General features: G+C 48.7%; 1 protein-coding gene across 1 annotated transcript in view; it reads left to right on the top strand.

Moving 5' to 3' along the window:
- DYM (dymeclin) overlaps positions 1-20,413 on the top strand; it is a 532,360-nt gene that overhangs the window by 64,735 nt on the left and 447,212 nt on the right. The window contains exon 6 of the mRNA XM_063958471.1: positions 3,049-3,191. Within this exon, the coding sequence (XP_063814541.1) occupies positions 3,049-3,191 (143 nt within the window). The remainder of the gene's footprint in view (positions 1-3,048; positions 3,192-20,413) is intronic.

Genomic DNA, 20,413 nt, shown 5'->3' with positions numbered 1-20,413 from the left:
TCAGATGCATCGGCTAATAACCCTGTCTCCAAGAACCAGGGTGTCTCTACTGTGGTGGCTGCAGAGTGCTCATCTTCTAGAGGGCCGCAGATTCGGCATACAGGACTGGGTCCTGGTGACCACGGATGCCAGCCTTCGAGGCTGGGGGGCAGTCACACAGGGAAGAAACTTCCAAGGACTATGGTCGAGTCAGGAGACTTCCCTACACATAAATATTCTAGAACTGAGGGCCATTTACAATGCCCTAAGTCAGGCAAAATCCCTGCTTCAAAACCAGCCGGTACTGATCCAATCAGACAACATCACGGCAGTCGCCCATGTAAACCGACAGGGCGGCACAAGAAGCAGGACGGCGATGGCAGAAGCCACAAGGATTCTCCGATGGGCGGAAAATCATGTGTTAGCACTGTCAGCAGTGTTCATTCCGGGAGTGGACAACTGGGAAGCAGACTTCCTCAGCAGACACGATCTCCACCCGGGAGAGTGGGGACTTCATCCAGAAGTCTTCACACTGATTGTAAATCGTTGGGAACGGCCACAGGTGGACATGATGGCGTCCCGCCTAAACAAAAAACTAGAGAGATATTGCGCCAGGTCAAGGGACCCTCAGGCGATAGCGGTGGATGCTCTAGTGACACCGTGGGTGTACCAGTCGGTTTATGTGTTCCCTCCTCTGCCTCTCATACCAAAGGTACTGAGAATAATAAGAAAACGAGGAGTAAGGACAATACTCGTGGTTCCGGATTGGCCAAGAAGAGCGTGGTACCCGGAACTTCAAGAGATGATCTCAGAGGACCCATGGCCTCTGCCGCTCAGACAGGACCTGCTGCAGCAGGGGCCCTGTCTGTTCCAAGACTTACCGCGGCTGCGTTTGACGGCATGGCGGTTGAACACCGGATCCTAAAGAAGAAAGGCATTCCGGAGGATGTCATTCCTACGCTGATTAAAGCCAGGAAAGATGTAACTGTAAAACATTATCACCGCATATGGCGGAAATATGTTGCTTGGTGTGAGGCCAATAAGGCCCCAACAGAGGAATTTCAGCTGGGTCGATTTCTGCACTTCCTACAGGCAGGAGTGTCTATGGGCCTAAAATTAGGCTCCATTAAGGTGCAGAAATCGGCTCTGTCGATTTTCTTCCAAAAAGAACTAGCTTCACTACCTGAAGTTCAGACATTTGTAAAAGGAGTGCTGCATATTCAGCCCCCTTTTGTGCCTCCAGTGGCACCCTGGGATATCAACGTGGTGTTGAATTTCCTAAAATCACATTGGTTTGAACCACTGAAGATCTTAAATATCTCACGTGGAAAGTGGTCATGTTATTGGCCTTGGCTTCGGCCAGGCGTGTTTCAGAATTGGCGGCTTTGTCATGCAAAAGCCCTTATCTGGTTTTCCATATGGATAGGGCAGAATTGAGGACTCGTCCCCAGTTTCTCCCTAAGGTGGTATCAGCTTTTCACTTGAACCAACCTATTGTAGTGCCTGCGGCTACTAGTAACGTGGAGGATTCCAAGTTGCTGGACGTAGTCAGGGCCTTGAAAATTTGTTTCCAGGACGGCTGGAGTCAGGAAAACTGACTCGCTATTTATCCTGTATGCACCCAACAAACTGGGTGCTCCTGCTTCTAAGCAGACTATTGCTCGCTGGATTTGTAGCACAATTCAGCTGGCGCATTCTGCGGTTGGACTGCCGCGTCCTAAATCAGTTAAAGCCCATTCTACAAGGAAGGTGGGCTCATCTTGGGCGGCTGCCCGAGGGGTCTCGGCTTTACAACTTTGCCGAGCTGCTACTTGGTCAGGGGCAAACACGTTTGCAAAATTCTACAAATTTGATACCCTGGCTGAGGAGGACCTTGAGTTCTCTCATTCGGTGCTGCAGAGTCATCCGCACTCTCCCGCCCGTTTGGGAGCTTTGGTATAATCCCCATGGTCCTTTCGGAGTTCCCAGCATCCACTAGGACGTTAGAGAAAATAAGATTTTACTCACCGGTAAATCTATTTCTCGTAGTCCGTAGTGGATGCTGGGCGCCCGTCCCTAGTGCAGATTGTCTGCAATAATTGTACATAGTTATTGTTTAATAACTGGTTATTGTTATGAGCCATCTGTTGAGAGGCTCAGTTTTGTTTCATACTGTTAACTGGATATGGTATCACGTGTTGTACGGTGTGATTGGTGTGGCTGGTATGAGTCTTACCCGGGATTCAAAATCCTTCCTTATTGTGTCAGCTCTTCCGGGCACAGTATCCTAACTGAGGCTTGGAGGAGGGTCATGGTGGGAGGAGCCAGTACACACCAGGTAGTCTAAAAGCTTTCTTTAAGTTGTGCCCAGACTCCTGCGGAGCCGCTATTCCCCATGGTCCTTTCGGAGTTCCCAGCATCCACTACGGACTACGAGAAATAGATTTACCGGTGAGTAAAATCTTATTTTCACTGCTTCATGAATAGACCCCTTAGAGACTGACCACACGCTGCTAGCCGACAGCCAGAGCAGAGGCTGACACATGACTGCACATTCCTGGTACTATCTGCAGATATATAGTGCCCACAGCTGCACAGAAGATAACATGGACTCTGACACTGTGCTGGAGACATTGCCAACCTCTGCACTGGCACCATGTTCCCGCTGGGGTCCCATGCAAATTACCTGGCCAGCTCATTTCATTAAGCACCGCTACCTTTAAGGTGTTTCCATTACCGGGATACAGTGGGCGCATCTTTTGTAGGGAAAGTAACTTTACGGGAGTTCTGACCCAGCAGTTTCCTCTCTGAGGAATGAGGCACCTCTGTATATACAGTATATCCCCATTAATGGCTCCAGCACTGTATGTCTGTCGGGCTTTCCCTCCTTCTCTGAGTATGTGGCAGTTCTCAGTCCATGACCACTGTGTCGGTAGTGTTATATTGTTATATAATATTATACATATTGTATGAGCAGGGCACAGTAATTATTAGCTCAGTATACACTAATGTGGTCACATGACTGCAGCCTTTGTTATTAGCTCTCTGTGTGTATAACTGATATATGGTTTGTCTTCTCCCTGCTTGCAGCCTTCCCTACACCAGCCGATTGGTGAAAACGTTACTGTATAACTTTATTAGACAGGAGAAGAGCCCCCCGCCAGGATCCCACGTGTTCCAGCAGCAGGCGGACGGAGGGGGGCTTCTTTATGGCCTGGCGTCTGGTGTGGCAAGTGAGTAACTGTTTTGTAATGAACTACACGGACGCTGCATAATTCTGTACTTGTTAGTACATTATTTGGGTTCCACATAACCCGACATAGAACATGGTCAACTGTTATTTGCTCCCATCCATGCCCTTTGCTCTCATCCATTACCAGAATTTCGTTCCAACCAGCCAGATTGGAAGATAAATCTTTAGGTGTATGGGCACCTTTAAGTGTAGACTGCACATGATTGGAGGGCTGAATCCACTGTCCTGTCCAATTACATACCACAGTCACTTCACATCACCTGTCCATAGAGAACGTCAAGGTCCATGGCCACAAACCTGGGCTGCTCATATGTGACCAAGGTAGTCTCCTAATAGTCTTGGTGGGCTGCATCCAGCTTTTGGGCCTCCAGTCAGACGACCCTGCTCCATAGATAGAAGTGATGCAAGCCATATTTAAACTAATGTACAGTACGTATCCTATACGGAGTGCTTAATGGTGTGTACACACGGTGAGATCCTTGCCATGATGGATTGACTTTGCGATTTCCCTTGAACTCCCCCAGAGCACAGATTTATGTCTGTCTATTACAGTCTATGTGCAATTTTGATTAAGTGCCAATTGTGACTATACTTTGTACTAGATAGAAAACTAGATAGTCAAGATTGACTTGCCTGCACAGTCTATCTAGCCTTACGTTACCGACCCCGCGGGAGTGCGCTTGGGGATCGAATCGGTATCGCAAGCTGCCTTACACCTTGAGATATGCACTAACTTTCCTTAAGATTTTGACTATAGGGCCCCATACACTAGGCCGATTATGCCCGATTTCAGCACAATTTAGGCATTCGGCCAGATATATTGGGTGAAATCTGACAATTTCGGAGTGCTTATCCCCTGATCCGATCCAATGCACGTTCCCGTGGGCATCGGATTGGATCCTTCTAGATCTGACATATCATGAGTGCTGCACTCGTGATATGTCGTATCCTGCAGTAAATAGATAGGATAGTAAAAGATACATCATATGCAAAAAAACCTGTATACGATATATCTCATACTATCTTACCAACGGGGAGGCTGCCGGGAGGTTGGACGAAATCTTATACGACATGACGGACCGTCATGTCGTATAAGTGTATGGGGCCCTTATGTAGTCAAAATCTTACAGATTTATCTCACCGTGTGTACACACCTTCTGATAGATTTCTTATGGCCATATCCTATGTTGTTCTCCACTGATATACCAACGGAACCATTGTAGGTTATCCTGGCCGCACGTGCCGATTCAGTCAGCCAAATCTAATTGTGCAACCGTTGGTCAGATCTCTGCAGTTTGGTCCCCCTACTTCTGTGTATGTATTGATCACAGACCCGATTGGATTGTAGCATTGCTCGGCAGCCACTGTGGAGCTCCACGGCTTGCCTACAGAGAGAGAACGCAGAAAGCAGGCGCTGTTAGTGAGTCACTGCTGTAGTAGACTCTGACCGGGGAAAACATTATTTGCCGAGAGCGGGGTTACAGGACGGGGCATTAGGAAACATAGGAAGAAATAGTCATTATTTCCCTGAGTTCTCTATTACACTTGGAGAGCTAGAAGATGCTGTCCCCAGAGCCGCAGCGCACAAGAAAGAAATTGTTTGGGAAGAATTTTGGTACAATCCCTTTTGTGCCGGAGAGACTTTGTAGACCCCTGACTTCCTAAATATTATGAGTACACAGAATGCTGGCGATTCAATACTGTGTGGTTTTCTGAGTTCCGTGTCCATCTTCTAATTACAGGGTCTTTTATATGTCCTGTTATGGATTCACATTGTTATATTGGAATCAGTATATATTAAGACCTTTATTATATCTGTTACAAATTGCCCCCATTTCCCATTTATGGGGCAACCCCCATGTTCTGCAGCATCAGGATATGGATACAAATAACAATACCACAATGATGTTACTCTGCAGTGTCTTCCAGTCATATTACTAGATGTGCTGTTTCTGGAACTCCTATTCAAATGTCTGCATTTTCAGTTGACAATATCAGGGGGAACAGGTTACACTGTGCTGCGTTTTGTCTTCATCTACTGAACTGTATGTAATGTCTTCTTCTGAGATAAAGTAACATATACTGCCAATACCTCCTGATTGCTGCCACCTGCTGGTGAGCCGGAGGAATAATAGTATCTCCTATATAATAGCCCAGATCTGTGATCTTGTGATTCATTTGCTAACGCTGGGCGGAGTCACAACAGTGGGCGGAGTTAGTCAAATGAGTCACAGATCTGGCCAAATCTATAGGACACTAGGAGCAGCTGCAGAAGCAGATAGTATGGACATGGCACAGGCAGGGTGCATACCTCCCAGCTTTCTCACACACACACACACACACACACACACACACACACACACACACACACACACACACACACACACCGAAAAGGGGGCGTGGCTTCGCGGGAGGGCCCCGTTTTCGTCAGTGAGGGGGCATGCCCAGCGCTCTGTGAGCTGCTGGCATGCCCCCAGGGGCTGATTATGAGTCCGGGGGGCACAGGGTACTTGAGACAGGGGAGCCCTATCTCATTGCTGTGCCTGCTGTGGGTTGGGGGCGTGGCCTAATCGCGGCCCGCGAGGCCACGCCCCATTATGCAAATTCCGGGATTTTTTATTTATTTTTATTTTTTTATGGAATTTTGGCCCCTCAGCTAGGGGTAAATCCAGAGGAGGTGGTCGCTCCCCCTATACACCTGCACAGGCAGAAGAAAGCAGGGAGACTGCTGCCTCCCTGTAACACCACAGACCTGCCAACACGCAGCAGCGTGTGCTGACTGTAGCACAATGCTGCCGCTGTTGCTGGCAGGACGGGGGGAGCTTCTGAGCTGGGACAGAGCTACTCCAGCCGGGGGGCCCCCTAAAACTGTGGGGCCAACGGTACATACCGCCTGCCCCCCCCCCCCTTAATCCGGCTCTGCTGCTGAAACCCCCCCTTAATCCGTACCCCCTGATGCCCCCTCTCCCTCTGTCTCCACTATTCACCGCTGCTCTGCTAAGCAGAACAGCGAGTACAGGAGCTTTCCAACTGCTCCCCCCTCCCCCACCCGCAGAACACTGCGACCCGCGGGTGGGACAGCGGGACAGACCCCAAAAAATGGGACTGTCCCGCGAAAATTGGGACATTTGGGAGGTATGGGGGTGTGTGAGGGGGTATGCCATACTTGACCCCCACATCAGCATACTCAGCAGGGTCTCTCTGGTGGGGAGGAGCGTCACTTTCTGGCACACTCCACGCTTCTTAGCTGAAGTTTTGTGGGTCACCAGCCGCTGTGCACTTTCCGTACTGCCTCTGTTATCTCCAGCCCCTGCGACCCCACCGCTAGCTGCAGCGCTGCCACCCGCAGTGAGTTGCGCCCAGCTCCTTCACACACTTTAGCCGGCGGGTAGCGCTGCAGAAGTCCGCGCTGCTTGCAGGCTCTTATCCCCTCCTCCCTCCAGCATCAGCGTCTCCTGGGAGCTAACCAGTCACTCCCAGTCTCCCCTTACCATAGTGCCCAGCAGCCGTGAGGTACGCGCCACGTGCATGCTATGACCCCCTCCTCCCTCCAGCCGCAGCATCTCCTGGGGGCTAACCAGTCACTCCCAGTCTCACCTTACCACAGTGCCCGGCAGCTGCGCGAGGTCTGCGGTGTGTGACTGAGGAGGGGGGGAGTGATGCGGACGGACAGAGGAAGCAGGAATACAGCCTAAGAGAGTCAGCCATGCCAAGTCTCCACCAGCAGCAGATGCCAACAGGTTGGAGTGGAACAGCAGCAGCCAGCAGCAGTGACTCCGGTAAGACACATCTGTCTGTCACCACTGTTCTGTCCCTAATACCAATCTCTCCCGTGCCCTGTGTTCTGTCATGTCCCTGTCACCCCTGGCCTTGACCTGCCACCCTTATCCTGGCCCTTTCACCCTTATCCTGGCCCTGTCACCCTTATGCTGGCCCTGCTACCCCTATCCTGGCCCTGTCACCCCTGTGCTTGCCCTGTCAACCCTATACTGACCCTGTCACCCCTGTCCTGGTCCTGCCGCCCCTACACTGACCCTGTCCCCCCTATCCTGTCCCTGTCATTTCTGTCCTGGCCCCGTCGCCCATGTCCTGGCCCCGTCGCCCCTGTCCTGGCCCCGTCGCCCCTGTTCTGACCCTGTCACCCCTGTTCTGACCCTGTCACCCCTGTTCTGACCCTGTCACCCCTGTCCTGGCCCAGTCAACCCTGTTCTGACCCTGTCACCCCTGTCCTGGCCCTGTTACTGCATACCCTCCAACTACCTTTTTGGCAGGTACAGTACCCGCAGCACCTCCAGACCTCTCCCCAATGCACCACACCTCCGCACCTTCCCCTCCACCACATGCGGCACTCCACCCCTCCCCCACATGCTGTGCCTCCAGACCCCCTACACCACCCGCGGCTCCCACTCCTCCGCCCCTTCACCACCCCCAGCAATCTCCAGGCCCCCTCCACCATTCACCCCCCTTATATGTCTCCCCCACACCTGCCCCCCTCCACCCGCAGCATCTGCAGACACCCTCCTCCATCCGCGGTCCCCCCCTCACCCACCCCTCCCCCACCAATGGCACCCCCGCACCTGCCCCACCACCACCTGCAGCACCTCCGGACCTCCTTCCCCATCTGCCGCAACACCCGTACCTGCCCCTCCCCTACCCATGGCGCCTACGGACCCCTACCCCACCAGCAGCACTCCCGCCCCTTCCCATCCCACAGCACCTCCGGAACCCTTCACCCATCTGCAACATCCCCACACCTGCCCCTCCCCCACCCATGGCACCCCTGCCCCTCCCCCACCTGCAGTGCCTCCGGACCCCTCCCCCATCTGCATCCCCCACTCCTCTGCCCCTCCCCCACCCGCAGCACCTCCCAACCCTTCCCCATCCGGGCCCCACCCCCACTTCCGCCCCCCCTCCATCCGCAGCATCTACAGACACCATCCGCAGTACCCCTCGCACCCGCTACATTCTGTACATTGTGGCCTGCAGGTGCTGTTCACGCCGTCGCAAGGGGCTGCGCCTCCTTCACCATCGCACACCCTTTCATTGTGCAATATTTAACCACTAACAAAGGAATGCAGGTGATACTCCATATAACACAAATATTGAACCCCAGAAAGGCATGCAAGGGTTAAGGGGGCGTAGCCCCTTGCGACGGTGTGAAGAGCGCCCGTAGGGCGCGATGAAGCACCTAGTATACAGTAAGTGTCGTAAAACTTGCAGCATAATTCTTACGTACATATTAATTCCATTATAGAATATCCAAGTCTGAGCAGGGTTTACAATTCAATTCAGTGGGGACACCGCTGTAGTGGGACATTAATTATTTTACGTTCTTCTTTTCTATTTTTTTATGTGGAAATTAAGTTTTGCTACAATGGCAGAGAGAGTTTGGAGACTACTCATTTGCTGTATTAACAACGGTTTCTTTATACCTTTTGATATCATGCTCTATCTATATGTGTATTTGTAACTGTAAATGGAATCCTTCTAATATATGGCTATTAATCAAGTTCTTAGCAGCTTCAGACTTGTATAATCGCCTCCTCTATAAGTACAGGACAACAATCATGATTTTGAAATTCTGTATAATAAAAAATAAGGCATAGCAGAAATGACGTCTCTCACATGGTAATTATTTAAAGATGGAACTGAGCACACGTCGTCCCCTCCACTAGTACTGTATGCTGATGAAGTAACAACATGTGTCCGTGTTTGAAGCCACAGCGGCCTAAAGACGGGTATTCTTTATTTACCAAATGAAAAAGTATTCTGTTTTCCTTTTTTAATGTCTTGTAAAAGGAACATTAAAGGCGAAAACGAGTTCTTTTCAGTGGCCCTTGTGTCATTTACCATTGTTTGTCTTCTCTTCCCCATTATTCCTGTGACTCCTGCCACAGCTTATCAAGATGCAATGCTTAGGTGAGCATCTTAGTAGTGAGGGATGTCCGAGAAGCTATTGGGAGCAAGCTATGATGACGTTGTGATGTGACCATGAATAAAATGAAAACCTAATCAGCAGAAGGCAGTTCAGTTTGCCCTCCCTGGCTATGTTTAGTATATACTTTCCCCTGCGCTATACAGACCCTACTTGAGGATAATGACCCATTGACTATAATGAAGTTTCATCGGAATGTTTTTGATATGTAAAGTTTACGTTAGTGATAATAACAGATTTATACCAGCATACGCTGACATATAATATGTCTGAGGGATCGGAATGTGCAGTATAGTCCTGCAGGTCATGGGGGCTGAGAGGTAACAAATAATACCAGGGTGGAGGAATGGCGTAACCGCACACTGTAACAGGGTCACACGATGCCATTGTACTGCACGCCATCCGTACGTAATGCATCGTCTTTGTGGCTCAGATTTCTCTTTTGTTTCTTTGAGACTTTGATTAAGTAACAGTAATGTTGATGTGATGCTTCTGTTGGCAGGAGAATAATATGAGGATGTCACCTGAACTGTGTACCTGGTGGTGGGGATGATGTACCTTCATAATCTAGTGTTCTGTATATTATAAAGAGCTGTTTCAGTGTTCATAAATATATGTGTAAATGTTTCCATGCATTGACAGAGCGTGACTTGATTTTATGTTTGCTGTGTGGATATCATCCATCCATTTTTGGGTAAAGGTGACTGAAGTCTGGTTTCTATAAGGCTCTTACAGACAGGAAGTCTGCTGCGTGTAGCAAAAGGTCTCCCCCTCAGAACCAAAACGTTTTCAGTTTCCAGAAGCTGCTGAGACTCGTCTTGTATTTCTACTTGTCCTGCGTCTAACATGTCTGTATTACATCTGATTCCTCTCTGATATCATCCTTCCGTATATACATAAATCATGGTTGTTTGCCCTTTTGCCTAACATTTGTAATGAACATTATACCACTTCTAACTAAGTCCTAGTCACTAGATGTATGTAACCTGCTGTAGGTGCAGATATAAGCTTATCTGGGGTACTCTCCAGGGTTAGAGCAATCTGTGTCCAACCAGAGAATGACAACAACCACACAGGGATACTTCCAACTGTTTCTGGAAATCACTAGAGAGTGCGTTACCACCCCCGATCCAGATCCGAAGGGCTCAATGGTGTCCCGCGCAAGGAGGGTACACCATTTATGGAGTGTTCACACATGCATGTTCTTATACCGACCAGTGTAGGAAGCTTAGAAACAACATAGGATATTGGGGAGGCTTCGTACATGGTTTTAATGACTTGCGGGCCAGGCTTACATACAGAGAGGGGAGAGGGGGACAGATGGTAACATACAGAGAGCGAAGAGGGGGACAGATGGTAACATACAGAGAGGGGGAGAGGAGGACAGATGGTAACATACAGAGAGGACGACAGATGGGTAACATACAAAGAGGGGGAGAGGAGGACAGATGGTAACATACAGAGAGTGGGAGAGGAGGACAGATGGTAACATACAGAGAGGGGGAGAGGAGAACAGTTGGTAGCATACAGAGAGGGGGAGAGGAGGACAGATGGTAGCATACAGAGAGGGGGAGAGGAGTGCAGATGGTAACATACAGAGAGGGGGAGAGGAGGACATATGGGTAACATACAGAGAGGGGGAGAGGAGGACAGATGGTAACATACAGAGAGGGGGAGAGGAGGACATATGGGTAACATACAGAGAGGGAGAGAGGAGTGCAGATGGTAACATACAAAGAAGGGGATAGGAGGACAGATAGTAACATACAGAGAGGGGGAGAGGAGTGCAGATGGTAACATACAGAGAGGGGGACAGATGGTAACATAGAGAGGGGGAGAGGAGGACAGATGGTAACATACAGAGAGGGAGAGAGGAGGACAGGTGGTAATATACAGAGAGGGGGAGAGGAAGACAGATGGTAACATATAGAGAGTGAGAGAGGAGTGCAGATGGTAACATACAAAGAGGGGGAGAGGAGGACAGATGGTAACACACAAAGAGGGGGAGAGGAGGACAGATGGTAACATACAGAGAGGGGGAGAGAAGGACAGTTGGTAGCATACAGAGAGGGGGAGAGGGAGACAGATGGTAACATACAGAGAGGGGGAGAGGAGGACAGTTGGTAGCATACAGAAAGGAGGACAGATGGTAACATACAGAGAGGGGGAGAGGAGGACAGTTGGTAGCATACAGAGAGGGGGAGAGGAGGACAGATGGTAACATAAAGAGAGGGAGAGAGGAGGACAGGTGGTAATATACAGAGAGGGGGAGAGGAAGACAGATGGTAACATATAGAGAGTGAGAGAGGAGTGCAGATGGTAACATACAAAGAGGGGGAGAGGAGGACAGATGGTAACATACAAAGAGGGGGAGAGGAGGATAGATGGTAACATACAGAGAGGGGGACAGATGGTAACATACAGAGAGGGGGAGAGGAGTACAGAGGGTAACCTACAGAGAGGGAGAGAGGAGTGCAGATGGTAACATACAAAGAGGAGGACAGATGGTAACATACAGACAGGGGGAGAGGAGGACAGATGATAGCATACAGAGAGGGAGAGAGGAGTGCAGATGGTAACATACAAAGAGGGGGAGAGGAGGACAGATGGTAACATACAGAGAGTTGGAGAGGAGGACAGATGGTAGCATACAGAGAGGGGGAGAGGAGGACAGATGGTAACATACAGAGAGGGGGAGAGGAGGACAGATGGGTGACATACAGAGAGGGGGAGAGGAGGACAGCTGGTAGCATACAGAGGGGGAGAGGAGGACAGATGGTAACATACAGAGAGGGGGAGAGGAGGACAGATGGTAACATACAGAGAAGGGGAGAGGAGGACCGATGGTAACATACAGAGAGGGGGAGGGGAGGACAGATGGTAGCATACAGAGAGGGAGAGAGGAGGACAGGTGGTAACATACAAAGAGGGGGAGAGGAGGACAGGTGGTAATATACAGAGAGGGGGAGAGGAAGACAGATGGTAACATACAGAGAGGGGGAGAGGAGGACAGATGGTAACATATAGATAGTGAGAGAGGAGGACAGATGGTAACATACAGAGAGGGGGACAGATGGTAACATACAGAGAGGGGGACAGATGGTAACATACAGAGAGGGGGAGAGGAGTACAGAGGGTAACATACAGAGAGGGAGAGAGGAGTGCAGATGGTAACATACAAAGAGGAGGACAGATGGTAACATACAGAGAGGAGGACAGATGGTAACATACAGAGAGGGGGAGAGGAGGACAGATGGTAACATACAGAGAGGCGGAGAGGAGGACAGAGGGTAACATACAGAGAGGGGGAGAGGAGGACAGATGGTAACATACAGAGAGGGGGAGAGGAGTACAGAGGGTAACATACAGAGAGGGGGAGAGGAGGACATATGGGTAACATACAGAGAGGGGGAGAGGAGGACAGATGGTAACATACAGAGAGGGGGAGAGGAGGACATATGGGTAACATACAGAGAGGGAGAGAGGAGTGCAGATGGTAACATACAAAGAGGGGGTGAGGAGGATAGATGGTAACATACAGAGAGGGGGAGAGGAGGACAGATGACACACAAGGGAAGAGGAGGACCGATGGTAACATACAGGGAGGGGGAGAGGAGGACAGATGACACACAAGGGAAGAGGAGGACCGATGGTAACATACAGGGAGGGGGAGAGGAGGACCGATGGTAACATACAGAGAGGGAGAGAGGAGTGCAGATGGTAACATACAGAGAGGGGGAGAGGAGGACAGATGACACACAAGGGAAGAGGAGGACCGATGGTAACATACAGAGAGGAGGAGAGGAGGACAGATGGTAACATACAGAGAGGGGGAGAGGAGGACAGATGGTAACATACAGAGAGGGGGAGAGGAGGACAGATGGTAACATACAGAGAGGGGGAGAGGAGGACAGATGGTAACATACAGAGAGGGAGAGAGGAGGACAGATGGTAACATACAGAGAGGGAGTGAGGAGGACAGATGGTAACATACAGAGAGGGGGAGAGGAGGACATATGGTAACATACAGAGAGGTGGAGAGGAGGACAGATGGTAACATACAGAGAGGGGGAGAGGAGGACAGATGGTAACATACAGAGAGGGGGAGAGGAGGACAGATGGTAACATACAGAGAGGGGGAGAGGAGGACAGATGGTAACATACAGAGAGGGGGAGAGGAGGACAGATGGTAACATACAGAGAGGGGGAGAGGAGGACAGATGGTAACATACAGAGAGGGGGAGAGGAGGACAGATGGTAACATACAGAGAGGGGGAGAGGAGGACTTATGGGTAACATACAGAGAGGGGGAGAGGAGGACAGATGGTAACATACAGAGATGGGGAGAGTAGGACACATGGGTAACATACAGAGAGGGGGAGAGGAGGACATATGGGTAACATACAGAGAGGGAGAGAGGAGTGCAGATGGTAACATACAGAGAGGGAGAGAGGAGGACAGATGGTAACATACAGAGAGGGAGAGAGGAGTGCAGATGGTAACATACAGAGAGGGAGAGAGGAGTGCAGATGGTAACATACAAAGAGGGGGAGAGGATGACAGATGGTAACATACAGAGAGGGGGAGAGGAGGACAGATGGTAACATACAGAGAGGGGGAGAGGAGGACAGATGGTAACATACAGAGAGGGGGAGAGGAGGACAGATGGTAACATACAGAGAGGGGGAGAGGAGGACAGATGGTAACATACAGAGAGGGGGAGAGGAGGACAGATGGTAACATACAGAGAGGGGGAGAGGAGGACAGATGGTAACATACAGAGAGGGGAGAGGAGGACAGATGGTAACATACAGAGAGGGGGAGAGGAGGACAGATGGTAACATACAGAGAGGGGGAGAGGAGGACAGATGGTAACATACAGAGAGGGGGAGAGGAGGACAGATGGTAACATACAGAGAGGGGGAGAGGAGGACAGATGGTAACATACAGAAAGGGGGAGAAGAGGACAGATGGTAACATACAGAGAGGGGGAGAGGAGGACAGATGGTAACCTACAGAGAGGGGGAGAGGAGGACAGATGGTAACATACAGAGAGGGGATGAGGAGGACAGATGGTAACATACAGAGAGGGGGAGAGGAGGACAGATGGTAACATACAGAGAGGGGGAGAGGAGGACAGATGGTAACATACAGAGAGGGGGAGAGGAGGACAGATGGTAACATACAGAGAGGGGGAGAGGAGGACAGATGGTAACATACAGAGAGGGGGAGAGGAGGACATATGGGTAACATACACAGAGGGGGAGAGGAGGACAGATGGTAACATACAGAGAGGGGGAGAGGAGGACAGATGGTAACATACACAGAGGGGGAGAGGAGGACAGATGGTAACATACAGAGAGGGAGAGAGGAGTGCAGATGGTAACATACAGAGAGGGGGAGAGGAGGACAGATGGTAACATACAGAGAGGGGGAGAGGAGGACAGATGGTAACATACACAGAGGGGGAGAGGAGGACAGATGGTAACATACAGAGAGGGAGAGAGGAGTGCAGATGGTAACATACAGAGAGGGGGAGAGGAGTGCAGATGGTAACATACAGAGAGGGGGAGAGGAGGACAGATGGTAACATACAGAGATGGGGAGAGGAGGACAGATGGTAACATACAGAGAGGGGATGAGGAGGATAGATGGTAACATACAGAGAGGAGGACAGATGGTAACATATAGAGAGGGAGAGAGGAGGACAGATGGTAACATACAGAGAGGGGGAGAGGAGGACAGATGGTAACATATAGAGAGGGAGAGAGGAGTGCAGATGGTAACATACAGAGAGGGAGAGAGGAGGACAGATGGTAACATACAGAGAGGGGGAGAGGAGGACAGATGGTAACATATAGAGAGGGAGAGAGGAGTGCAGATGGTAACATACAGAGAGGGGATGAGGAGGACAGATGGTAACATACAGAGAGGGGGAGAGGAGGACAGATGGTAACATATAGAGAGGGGGAGAGGAGGACAGATGGTAACATACAAAGAGGGGATGAGGAGGACAGATGGTAACATACAGAGAGGGGGAGAGGAGGACAGATGACACATAAGGGAAGAGGAGGACCGATGGTAACATACAGGGAGGGAGAAAGGAACACCTGCTACTCTGAATGTTTTTAGGCATTTTTGAGGACTATGCCAAGAAAAAAATAGATGGCAGTGTAAAGCAGTGAATACTTTGTGTGTGTGTCGCAGGTAATCATTGGACACCATTGATCTGCATTTTCCAGAAGCATCAGTAACTGGATCATACTGTACATCCTCCAGTAGCATATCTTGGGTTTCTATGGGATCATACTAAACCTCCGTGTCTCTTGGAAGATGCTCAGTATTTAGAGGAGCTGTTGTAGGAGGTGGAAATTCACAAACAATAAAACTTTATGAAAAATGAACACGTGAGCAGGACTGGTAATGGTGAGGGCCAGACATTACTATGTAGTGAGAGCACAGTGTAGACATGTCCTCTAGGGGTCAGTATTGGAGCATTGAATTTCTCTTCTTACCTAGTGAATAGAATTTTCAGTACATGGCCATGTACCTCTCTCCTGTCTGTTCTGCACTTATTGATAAAAAGCAATTAATTTGTTTATCTAGGAATTTGCATGATTAATGAAGACCCTTTACAGGGACCATTTTAGATACCTGTTGTCTGGCCATGAAGGAGAAAGTTCTGTGCCCAGCCTTCATGTTCTGTCCCCCTGTTTCTATAACGTTATATTCAGTAGCCTATTGTCTGTAAGTAGCTACAGTGTACTCAGCTCAGAGCTCTGTCAGTGAACACTTCCCTGGCTTTTACAGACTGAAACCTGGACTGAAATACATTGTTATTAAAGCTGTTGCATGATCTGTATATATTTGTATTTTTTTTTATAGTAAATCTAGTTGATTATAGAAAATGAATGCCATAGAAGTGCATTTGATACCAAGGGGGCTATTCAGTTGTTGGAGAGATTGTTTTCACTAATGGGCGTCTATCGGAGCTCTTCACATATTGCTCCAATCAGACGCCCAGTAACCGCAGCAATCACAGTACACTCGCACCTCCGGAGGCTGCGTGCTGAAACTTGTGAAAAGTCGGCTATTTAGGTGCCCAAACAGGACTTTTCCCCGTTGCGCCCATTAGTTTAGACGGGTTTTGCTGCTTTACGCGGCTAGACCCTGTCTAACTGGGCGCCTCAAGCTCGATAATTAAAGGACGCCCAGAACAATTAAATAGCAACAATAGGCGCCCTTTAATTATTGCTAAAGAACACACATTTGAATAGCCCCCGAGTGTCGTGTGAGAGATCCTGCATTTCCTTTGTTTCTTTTAAAGTCTTTGCCCCCCTTCTGCCTCGGTTCTCCTCCTCGAATCCTATTACTACCACTATCACACTAATACCCCTTTTACAGCAAAATTCCAGATCCAACCCAGGATTTGGAACACTGTTCCGATATGGGACAGATGCAGGATTTACCCCGTTTACACTGCGGTGCCCACACAGGATATTCCCAGGTCGATACCGTTCACACTGCACACAGGTGCACTGTCTTTAAGGCCGGCGCTTGGAAGTGACAATATCTCCACGCATCGGGAAACCTGCTGATTAGGACCCTCGGGGTGTCTACGTCATGCTGGGAGTAAGCCCAGCACTCCAGCAGCTGCCTCCGTCTCTGCAGTGAATGGACGCAGCACTCATGCGCGCGACATCCATTTATCCTTCACCCCTGCACCATTGCTGTCTGCATAGCAGGGCAGACCGTAGCGGGGACTGTGTGCGCCCTGTCTCCCAACCTTCCAACTACCCACAGGATGTTGCAGTTGGGAGGTATGGGCTCTCCAATTGCTGTAAACGGGTCCCGGGTCAGATGACCCAGTTTACCTGTGTTTGCCGGGTCACAGGACCCTGGTGATTTAATTTTTTTGGAGTAGTTTTCACTGTGGCCCGATCCAGCAATATCCCGGGATTTCGATTTGATGTGAAAGGGGTATAACACATCACTCATATCCTGACTGTTATGTGCTGCTGGGGGACCCTGCTCCTCCTACTATATAACTCTCAGTCTGTGGTTCCCTGCTTCATGGATTAAGCTTCCATGGCCAAGCAGCCGCACACAATCTGCAGATCACCATACGCAATGCCAAATGTTTTCTAGGCTGGCATAAAGCACACTGGGACAGATGTATTAACCTGGAGAAGGCATAAGGAAGTGATAAACCAGTGATGTCACTGGTTCCTAGTGTATGGATGGGTTATGTTCTCAGTGATGTCACTGGTTCCTAGTGTATGGGTGGGTTATGTTCTCAGTGATGTCACTGGTTCCTAGTGTGTGGATGGGTTATGTTCTAGGTGACGTCACTGGGTCCTAGTGCGTGGATGGGTTATGTTCTCAGTGATGTCACTGGTTCCTAGTGTATGGGTGGGTTACGTTCTCAGTGATGTCACTGGTTCCTAGTGTATGGATGGGTTATGTTCTCAGTGATGTCACTGGTTCCTAGTGTATGGGTAGGTTACGTTCTCAGTGATGTCCCTGGTTCTTAGTGTATGGATGGGTTATGTTCTCAGTGATGTCACTGGTTCCTAGTGTATGGATGGGTTATGTTCTCAGTGATGTCACTGGTTCCTAGTGTGTGGATGGGTTATGTTCTCAGTGATGTCACTGGTTTCTAGTGTATGGATGGGTTATGTTCTCAGTGATGTCACTGGTTCCTAGTGTATGGATGGGTTATGTTCTCAGTGATGTCACTGGTTCCTAGTGTATGGATGGGTTATGTTCTCAGTGATGTCACTGGTTCCTAGTGTGTGGATGGGTTATGTTCTCAGTGATGTCACTGGTTCCTAGTGTATGGATGTGTTATGTTCTCAGTGATGTCCCTGGTTCCTAGTGTGTGGATGGGTTATGTTCTCAGTGATGTCACTGGTTTCTAGTGTATGGATGGGTTATGTTCTCAGTGATGTCACTGGTTCCTAGTGTATGGATGGGTTATGTTCTCAGTGATGTCACTGGTTCCTAGTGTATGGATGGGTTATGTTCTCAGTGATGTCACTGGTTCCTAGTGTGTGGATGGGTTATGTTCTCAGTGATGTCACTGGTTCCTAGTGTATGGATGTGTTATGTTCTCAGTGATGTCCCTGGTTCCTAGTGTATGGATGGGTTATGTTCTCACTGATGTCATTGGCTTCTAGTAAATGGATAGGCTGCATTCTTAGCTGTGTCAATAGCTCCTAGTCATTGTATAGGTTGCAATCTCAGCAGAGTTTGAAAAAAAAAAAAGCAGTTTATATGTACAAAAAAGAATAATTTTTTGAACCATTTTTTTTCCATTTAATGTTTTAATGAAAATGAGTCCTGCTTATTATATTAATACAGCGAATCATTGGTCAACCATGTTTTCATTCTTTCTAACATTAACAATCCAAAGTTATTAGACTTTGAAATTATTTATTTTACATGTTTCATTAAAACCAAGTTTTTTTTACTGCTTATTTGGGTAAATGTTTGAAGCAGTGATAAGAGTGCAGAAGTGAGCCAGTGGAGAAGTGTACAGTGGCTACCAATCGGCTGCTCTGTGTAATTTTATAGTATGCAAATTATAAATGTAACTTCAATGCTAATTGGTTTCCATGGGCAACTTCTCCACTGGCTCACTTCTCTACTCTTTTATCACTGCTTCATGCCTTTACCTCATTATTCCTATTACATCTGAAGATCTGTAGATAGACTAAACATATTAAAACATACAAAGTACGCTCAGGGACATCTCAATAGGACTCAAGATTTTGAATTAGAATACACATGAAGGACCTTAAACCATGAGGTGTTTCTCTGTGTATTGCTTCTTTTATGTGTTGGAGTTTTTTTGTCCTTGAAGATTGAGAATGTTGTGGTTTTCTGCTGTCCTATAGGTTTGTTAGGGGAGGAGTTTGTGGAGTCTTAGCTGATGCTATGCAGATTTAGTACCTCTCTGATCTGGTTCACCCTACCACCCTTCCTATATCTCTAGTGTGTGTGAATTTACTGCATTGGTTCAGCTTACTCAAATGAAGACTAAAAGCATAAAGAATGTGGACTAATACCAGGGGGATTCCCTTTTAATAGGCATGATTCTCAGTGATGTCAGTGGCTCCTAGTGATTGTATAGGCTGCTTTCTCTGTGATGTCACTGGCTCCTAGTGGATAAGCTGCATTCTCAGCAATGTCCTTTGTTCCTAGTGTATGGGTGGGTTACATACTCAGTGATGTCACTTGGTTCCTAGTGTATGGGTGGGTTACATTCTCAGTGATGTCACTGGTCCCTGGTGATTGGATAAGCTGCATTCTCAGTGATGTCATTGGTCCCAGGTGATTGGATAAGCTTCATTCTCAGTGATGTCACTGGTCCCTGGTGATTGGATAGGCTGCATTCTCAGTGATGTCACTTCGTTCCTATTGTATGCGTGGGTTACATTCTCAGTGATGTAACTTGGTTCCTAGTGTATGGGTGGGTTACATTCTCAGTGATGTCACTGGTCTTTGGTGCTTGGATAAGCTGCATTTTCAGTGATGTCACTGGTCCCTGGTGATTGGATAAGCTGCATTCTCAGTGATGTCACTGGTCCCTGTTGATTGGATAGGATGCATTCTCAGTGATGTCACTGGTCCCTGGTGATTGGATAAGCTGCATTCTCAGTGATGCCACTGGTCCCTGGTGATTGGATAAGCTGCATTCTCAGTGATGTCACTGGTCCCTGGTGATTGGATAAGCTGCATTCTCAGTGATGTCACTGGTCCCTGGTGATTGGATAGGCTGCATTCTCAGTGATGTCACTGGTCCCTGGTGATTGGATAAGCTGCATTCTCACTTTTGTCCCTGTCTCCTAGTGTATGATTAGGCTGCACGCTCAGCTCTCCTAATGACCTCCTCTGCTGCTATGACTTGTCTGGTCTTTTCTCATTATTTCTCATTGGTATCCTTTATTTCCCATGTATTGTGTTGATTTGTTTCCCATGTTGTAGGTAGAAAGAGCGCTTTCATCTGGGGCTTCCACCAGCTTCATACACTGATTTATGTTCTGAAACACACCAAAAGAACCATTAATGCTTTTTCTTATGCTCCCTGTGCTGCGAGAAACCCCCATAAGGAATTTCTTTCTGTGCATGGATGTAAAGCCAAGCGAGCTCTCTTCCCAGCAGTCTCCGTGAGCCTCGCACAATCCATTCTGCTGCCGCTGTTTCCATGCCAGCTGTTTCATATTGTGGCGGTGTCCCTTTAATGTGTTTTCCATGGCAGCTTT

The sequence above is a fragment of the Pseudophryne corroboree genome, chromosome 1, assembly GCF_028390025.1.
Source record: "Pseudophryne corroboree isolate aPseCor3 chromosome 1, aPseCor3.hap2, whole genome shotgun sequence".
NCBI lineage: Eukaryota > Metazoa > Chordata > Amphibia > Anura > Myobatrachidae > Pseudophryne > Pseudophryne corroboree.
This window is presented reverse-complemented; position numbering and strand designations above follow the sequence as displayed.